The following is an 8499-nucleotide window of genomic DNA, read 5'->3' as shown; positions in this document are numbered from 1 at the left end:
TCACCTTCTCCTTTATTTCCAGAGAGACATTCATGTCAACTTATTCCCCAAAGTAATGATCCTGAATTGTAAGCTGTATTTCCAGAAATCCACACTGAAATGTGACCTCGTGGATCTAGTATTTCCAAGGAAGAGAAGACATGTATATACAGTTGAGAAAGTAGCTTAGAAAGCAAAGCTTATTCATTGAGCTATTATTTCAAAATTGCTCATGTGACAAGATACAGTTCCGTATTTACCACCCAGAACTTCCCTGTATCTTTCAAGCCTTAAAATCTGAAAACGATTTACAATCTGGTTCTGCGCAGAAAGGTTTTCCTGCAAGGCACAAAGTTAGTCTTCAGCCTCAATTTGAGGTGAAGGACAGAAGGGAGTGAAACATTCGATAATGACTGTCTACCTGCTCATGATCTTTCTCTTTCCCTTTAGTACATGTCTTCAAGTGTCTGGTAAGTCTTTGTCCTCTGCTGAGTACAGAAGTTTGCAAGTAGTCTTTCTTGAGCCTTCTTGATGTACTTTTTGGTGGAGAGTGAATGTAGTTTTGGTCTGTTTGTGGCATGTAATTTCAAATAGTTTCATTCAACTCTTAACTTTGGTAATAGCTGTATAGGCATTGTATGTCCTTAATCCCCAAAGCTAGTTTTCAAGGAAGGATTTGAGTGAAAGAAATGTGCAAACAGATATAGGCGTAACCTATAGAATGTTGATTCTTGAAAGTCAGCTAGCAGAGTGTGGACAAAAGCTGCTCTGAAACTACTCTACTGGAGTTAAAGTAACTCAGATGTACAAGACAGTGTTCTCTCACGACACACAGAACCACTGGCTCATGTGGTGCATTGAATTTCTTAGACAGCATGTGTAGACTATGGCATACTGATAGTTGTGTTTTGCAATCCTTTTCCAAGCTGAAGGCTTTAAGAAGGACATTCAAAGTTGCTGTCTGCTAGATTTCAGATGCTCCTACTTCTGAGAGGAAAGAAATGCTACCGTGTCTGCTACAACTTTTTCCCTCAGGAAACTCCCAGCTAGAGAACCAGTGGGAGTCTGGTGCTATCACTTGATTAGGAGCTTGCCAACAGTGCTGATCTAATCCAGTGCAGAAGAATTTCTTCTGGGCATGTTTCCAGGCGAGACCAAGCTGACTCTAACTCATCCTCTGCCAACTTTGTGAAGCACTGCTGCAGCAGGAGAGCTGTGCTGGGGGGATGCAATTTAGCTTGTGTGGTGGCTTTGCAGCCTTTCAGGGAGATGACACCAAGGATGCTCTAACATTCCTGGCACCTCTGTGATCTAAGGGATTACAAAGTCACAGTTAACTGTTTCACTTGCCCTGGCAAGAAAGCTTGGCAGCAATACAGCTCAATGGGACATGAAAGTGAGCTGTAAGATGTTAATGTCATTTAGAGGGGGAGTCAAGGAACACGAGACCTTCTGCAAACATAGTCAAGGTTTAGAACAGGCTGAAGTTGTTGATGTAGTCCTCTTTTTTTTTTTTTTTTTTTTTTAAGTTGGTCATAAGAAACAATCTTAACTCTGTTATGCAACACCTCACATTTCTATTTAAAAGTGTTGCTATAAATGGCACTTAGGATACTTAGTGAGCTTAACTGCTCAGAACTGAACTGATGGTATTGGAAGTTGTGGTTTCCCTCCTAAGAAAATTACAAGCTGAACTCTGTGAACAGTTTATTCACAGTTGCTGAAAACTTCCAAACTAATTAATTAAAAATGAAAAATGCTATACTTGTTTAAAAGCTGAAAAACACAATGTGATTTTGGTGAAGTATAATAGTGATTGCATTACGAGTGTGCAAAGTATTTTTTAATAACTCAAAAGCAAAAAGAACTTTTACTTCCAAAATTAAAGCCTATTTAGTGTACTGTATGATGGTGGAAATTTGAAGAATACATGAAATTTAGTAGAGGCCATTTTTGAATGACATTTTGGGAACAGTGTGCTTTAAGGAAGGATCTGAAGAGAATAATTTCCCTTGAATTAGCTATATTTTCAGTTTGCGCATGTATGCATCTTAAGAACATTTTGATGAATATTTGTTATAGTGGTGATAGATCTCCTTTGATTTCTTTCTTTATAGACTCTAAATATTCACTTTTTGATGTAGCAAATTGTCAAACAGCTAGTAACCAACCTATCTCCTATTTGATCTCTGGTTAAATATTTGAATTCTCATTTTATTTCATAGATAGCAGAATATTTTCAATATATAATGAAGATAGCAAGCTCTGTGCCCAAGCTCAGAACTCTAGCTCAGTCATATCTACCATGTGTGAGCAGCACAACGAGTTCCAGAAGTTCCGGTGGGTCTCGGCCACCCAGCTGCTGAGCATGGCGCTGAAGCTGTGCTTGGGAGTGCTCTCCAAGGATAACGAGGCTGCAGTCACTTTGGAAGCCTGTAACAAGACAAATGCACTTCAGTGGTGGGAATGTAGAAATGACACACTTGCAATTCAAGGCAAAGATTTATTTTTCAACTATGGAAAAGGAAAGGGAAAGAAAATTAGACTGTCCGAAGGATCAGGCAAAGGGAGCAGGTGGAAAATCTATGGAACCACAGACAGCGTGTGCTCACAGCGCTACGAAGGTGAGTTCTGAAAATTAATATCTACATTTCAAAGCATTTTAACTGCCTCTATTTTTAAAGCATTTTACTACCTGCTTGTCATCCAGCAGTCCCCTCTTCACAACCACCTCAGCAGCAGAGCTGACTACAGATAAGAGAGTAGGAATGCAAAGCAAATACAACTTTGTGCTGAACGTAAAGAGTGCAGCTCTGTCAAATAAAAGTATAAAAAAGTAGAGGCCTCTGTTGTAATCTGGTTGGGGAATGGGAACTCTATTGGTACAGCAACACTAGGAGAAGATCTATGACTCCTTTCAAAATGTATCCAATCCATTTGTGGAAGGAGTGGAGAATTCTGTTATATTTAAATATTATTGTGTGACTTGCTTTGACCATGCACTTTTCTAAAAAGTTATGTTCTATTTAATATAAATGTGATATAAATGTGATCCAGTTCTATCCTCTACCTGGAGTTTCTCAGGCCCAGCAAGAAGAAAAAGTAATTCAGCATATGATCATTATTTAGTCATCATTTGACCTTTAGATGAGAAAACTGCACTCAAAGATAAAAGGAAATTAATTTTACTACAGCTACAGTGGAAAGAATATCATTTAAACCTTGAGAAATGATGCAAACTTTACTGTCCAAAATCTTGTCCCATATTGGATTTAGCAAATGCGAATGCTGTCTCAGAAAGCATACTCCTGTTAGTGTCTAGGCTGCTAAAACCAGTAAGAGACTTTCATTGTGCTCCTTCCTCTGTTTTCGAGGTACAAATTTTGGTTAAGCCTGGATTATCTGTAAAAAATATTGTTATGGTTCTTGTCATTAATTTAAAAGTTGAAATTATTTCAAGAATCTCTTTAGTATCATAGATGAGAGAGCTCTTCACAGCTATGCAGGTCAAAACTGAGGTTACACCTGAAAACATAACTTTAAATATATGCTGTCCTTAACCACCCTCTGATAATCATTGAAGAACAGTGTTGTAATGCATTAGAGTGCATTAAGGCCTAACACACAGACAGAGGAGCACTAGAGGTAAATCTCTCTTTTCCTGCATTACTATCCTTGGGTTATGTAGATTTGGCCTCTAGACTCAAGCATTTAAGTTTCTTTCTGCAGTGACCCTGGTAGGGTTGGAAGTTAAATAACAAGGGATGAAATGTTGAGCCTGTACTACAACAGTTCTAGCAGAAGTTAAGTTTGTCGTAATTTGCTTCAGAAGACTAACAAAAATATTCTATCACCTCCTCTCCAAGCCTCCTCAAAAGCTATCTAAGAAAAAAAAGAAGATCTCAAACATCATACAAAGACAGGATTATGTATGCAACAGGAGAAGCTGAGTCAAGAGCACTGATGGAACACTGCTTCAGACAGCATTATAGCAAAATAAATAGGATAGAAATTACTCTGAGGGCCAAATGAAGGTTGTTTAATTCTGAGCATTTATTCTGAGTATCTTGCCCTAATTGTATCTGATTGGTGCAACAGCCTTGGGAGACTTCATAGCAATTAGATGATGACATGTTTTCTCCACGGAAGCTTGTGCATAACTCAGCTAAACAGCTGTATGTAGCTGGAGAGCTAGGGAGCACCAGGAAGTGCTGTCCTTAAGCAGGCACTGTGATCAACATTTGATACCAGCTGATTGCTGTTGCTCCTCATTTCTGCCCCTAGATATATTTACTCTGGGAGGAAATGCTTTTGGCGCACCTTGTGTATTCCCGTTCAAGCTCAATGGTAAATGGCATGCTGAATGCATACCTTGGAATGATGATGCAGGCTCTCTCTGGTGTGCAACATCTTCAGATTTTGATGAAGACCAACGTTTTGGAAATTGCCCATTAAAAGGTAATTTATTCATAAAAATTTCAGGAGAGGTATTAAGCAAAAGTTTCATCCCTTTTCATCGTCAGAATCTGCTTATGACTTGGAAGGAGTATTGGACAGCAAGCTGGATTCAGATTAATCTATTTTATTATGGGCTATGTAATAAGAAAATGGGGTATCTGTTATTGGCTTTCACTCTTTCTCTCTGCAACTGAGATGAGGAGAGCTCCTGCAGTACTTCAGGTAGAGCAGTGGATATGGGGAGCATGGGAAAAGCTATCATCATCACATGGGATGGTACTGGAACTAGGACAAAGAAGAGAAAATCCTTAGGAGCAGGGGAGAAGAAAAGCAGGGTAAATGAGAGGCAGAAAGAAGTGCACTGGATAAGGAGGATGGGATGTAAAGGAGTCAGAAGACAGTAATATATTGTAGTTTGGACCGGAAAATGGGAGGGTTGCCATAAATGACAGGGCACAGCCTTGGGGTCCCAGTGGTCCTTACATCTGCAAAGCACTGAAGAGAGCTTTTCAGTGAGAAAAGAGCAACCCCAGCTGAAAGAGACTTGAACCCTTCCCCCTGCTTCCCAGTTGACTGGCAATGGCTGTTTCTGTGGTATTGGCAGGGTGGGGAGAGTGTAAGAGGGAGGCCTGAGATAAGGGATCAAATGTGCAGACTGAGATTTTCTATATGGCAAACAGGGAAATGTGTGTGTCTGGGTAGAATATGTCAGAGAGCAGGTTAATGTGGACTGAAGTGTGAGAGAAATAGACGAGTTATGTAAATGAAGACCTGGAACAGAGTGAATGTAGAATAATCAGAATTTGTAAGGAGAAACAATTCTTTAGATTATTAATAATACTGAACAAATGGAGTATATATAAATGGGTCTAACTGCCTGTGAAAGCTTAGAAGATTGTACAGCTACACAGTTTTAGTCTTCATTGAAGATTTTGTTTTCCATGTTCCCATGCAAGTATGACTATCTTGTCAAATTGCTGTTACCGTATTTTATAGACTCCATTCACAATGATGTTTGGAAAGCAAATCCTTTGACAGAAACCTACTATCAGATAAACTCAGAGTCACTTTTGACATGGCACCAAGCGAGGAAAAGCTGCCAGCAGCAGAATGCAGAATTACTAAGTGTCACAGACCTTCATGAAGAAATGTATTTATTAGGTAAAGTAAAAACAAAAGCAAAAACAACAACAAAAAACCTGTGTGGGCAAAATGTGGGTCCAATCCAAGAGCATTCACATGGCTACTTATAAATACTTATACAGGTAAATAAATTGTGAAAATAGGTCTTAGTGGTTATCTTAAAAAACTTGCCACTTTCTCACAAAACACATTAAAATAGTAGAAAAAATTCAAATCCATACAAAACAGATATCTGTTATACTTTGACCTTTTCCAAATTTTAAAATTTCATTTCAAGTTTTCTTCAGTAACTTACAGAATCATATGCATTTAATAACTTTCTGCTCATTTCTTTTGAACACTTAGGACTCACTAGTGACCTGGGTGTTAATGCTAAGCTCTGGATTGGTCTTTTTGGTGCACTTGACAGTGGCTGGCAATGGACTGGGGGTAGTCCTTTCAGATATCTAAACTGGGCTCCAGGTAAGTGCACTTTTCTGAAACGATGATCAATATCTGGGCCAAAATTCTCTTCTGTTGTCCAAATTTCTGTTAACTAATTTCTTCAGTTTCATAGAATTGTTATAGACCCTGGAAGATTAGGGAAAACTAGGATATTACAGTAATACAGATTGCACCAGAAATGAATTGTCATTAATTCTGAATTTCTCATAAAAGGTAGATTGTTCATCCAAGAAAACATTTAAGCATATGCATTTGTACCTCCTTCAGTGTTTGATTTTTCCATCCACAATTTTCTCATCAGGCATATTATTCAATCCAAAGAAAACACTCAGGAACAATGCAATATGTTCTAAAGAGAAACATTACATAAAATACATTTTTAATGTTTTTCCTCAGTTATTATTTGTTTACGACATTTACCTGATGAACTTTGATTTCTTAATAAGACTGTGCTATTTTCTTAGCATGTAACTCAGCATGTTGCATGTTTGCATAGCTGCTGTTGTGACTACCGGGAAAACCCAAAGCACAAACATTCCCATGGAGTTACAGCATCATCTCAGTTTCAGTATTTCAGTAAAGGAGATTTGGTTGCTTGCAGTACCCATATGAATGGTGTCTTAGCTGATCTTCTATGAAGCGTTTTCCTGTATGCTGCAGTGTCCCAAACACACTGAATGTTTTCCTCCAGAAGTGCATGGGAGAAGAGGGGGGAAATGCTGGGAGCATCAGTCCCGTGGGCTGGCTCAGGGATTCTCCCCATGGCCTCTCTTTTAGAAATTCTCAGTCTGAGGAATAATGCCGCAATGGCTTTGTGGGTGCAAGAGACTTGCATATTTGTTCCTGTGGTGACATGAAAATTAATGACATTAACAAAGGAATTGTCTATATTTTGTGCCTTTTTTCTAAAGGAAATCCCTCTGTGGAATCTGGAAAAATATGTGGGACCTTCCAAGGTAGGAATGGCAAATGGGAAAACCAAGAATGCAATCGAAAACTGGGATACATCTGCCAAAAGAGAAATGCCTCTTTAGATTCCTCCACTACTGCCTCAAGTAAGTTGGCCAAAGATAAGATTGGTTTTGCAGGGAGTGAGAAATAATGGGAAGATGCTATTACTGGAAATGAAACTACATATAGCTATCCATCTTGTGTGTTGTCAAAAGTGTCACACTTGTTGACCTTGGTCAACACTCAGAAGACTTTGATTATTGTTCATTTTAAAGATGATGTCTAGATATTGCTCAGCTAAAGGCCATTTGGAAAAGATTCCAGGGTACTGAGGAAGGCAAGATTATTTGTTTAGTCCTGTGATCCAGACCATGAAATTCTGATGACTATTCTGTGATCTGCAGAACACTTTTACTGTGCCCTGCAAAAAGGTGTGATACAGAGTTCATACTTTATCTACTCTCCCTGCCCCTTCTGCTGTGTTCTGGAAGGACAGTTCCAGAATATGGGCATCTTTTCCAATTTGAGTTCCCTTTGGACCTGAGGCAGGCTCAGATCTTATCTACATGAAGAAAATAGTGTGAGTTAGTTCACATGGGAATTAACGGTATACTAGTAACTCTGCAGTAACTCCCTCCACCACATCTATACTAATAAATAAAATTTTTCTCTAGCTCCTAGAATGAGTGGCACATCATAGCAAGAATCCTTATACTCTTACTCTCCCAGACTGGCTGCATCCGAAACAGCTTACTGGGAATGGTTTCTGACCCATTTTAACCTCCAAACCACTCCTGGATGTTTTCTAGGGGAATGCAGGATTTCAAAGGTCAAAACTATGTTTAGGGAGTGTGATAATGACTGAACAACATAGATGACCGCATGCCAACGCTCGGGCGCACCTCCTGCCCTCTTCAGTTTGCTTGTACAGGTGCAGCCCATATGGGCATTCATCAGAGTGCACGAAGGCTGACTACACTAAATTCACACCGAGAGATAGCCATGGAAGATGTGCTGCACTTCCATGCAGCTGCTATTTCTTACACTTCTAATACAACATCGATGTGCCTGGGATCTCTGGGTATAGGATCTAAGCTGCGCAGGAGCTCCAGCTGACTGTCAATACCTATGTTTCCAGAGAAAAACACTGAAAATCTTCAAAATTCAGAGATAAATTTCCTAGTAGGAATAGAGGCCCCATTCTGAAAAAACAAGGCTGTACCTCTTGTTGAAAATGATTGAGCACAAAGTGGTGCCCTGCTAGGTTGCATGCCAAATTACTTTGTACTTATTTCTTTCTGTGAAAGTTCTTGGGTAGTTAGTAGTGAAAAAATAAGCATGACAATACTGCACTGACAGGAAAATCCATTCTGTATTCTTCATGATACTCACACATCTCTTTTTCTTTTCTGCTCATATATTCTTCAATATTTCAAATACTTGTCAATACTTGTCATTTTATTTTTAATTATTAGAAAGCGATGAGCAGGATTGCTCACTAATTGTTTGAAATAACTCTTTTTA

At 39.0% G+C, this 8499-nt stretch overlaps 1 protein-coding gene across 1 annotated transcript in view; it reads left to right on the top strand.

The window, feature by feature from the left end:
- The first annotated feature begins 388 nt into the window (after positions 1–388).
- The window catches only part of LOC134136843 (macrophage mannose receptor 1-like), a 31583-nt gene continuing 23472 nt past the window's right edge, over positions 389–8499 (top strand). Inside the window, exons 1-6 of the mRNA XM_062569054.1 lie at positions 389–449; positions 2205–2603; positions 4264–4437; positions 5434–5598; positions 5926–6042; positions 6936–7079. Coding sequence (XP_062425038.1) covers positions 389–449; positions 2205–2603; positions 4264–4437; positions 5434–5598; positions 5926–6042; positions 6936–7079 — 1060 coding nt within the window. The remainder of the gene's footprint in view (positions 450–2204; positions 2604–4263; positions 4438–5433; positions 5599–5925; positions 6043–6935; positions 7080–8499) is intronic.

This window comes from Rhea pennata, chromosome 2 (assembly GCF_028389875.1).
Source record: "Rhea pennata isolate bPtePen1 chromosome 2, bPtePen1.pri, whole genome shotgun sequence".
Taxonomy (NCBI): domain Eukaryota; kingdom Metazoa; phylum Chordata; class Aves; order Rheiformes; family Rheidae; genus Rhea; species Rhea pennata.
Note: the sequence above shows the minus strand (reverse complement) of the source record. Positions and strands in the feature narration are given on the sequence as shown.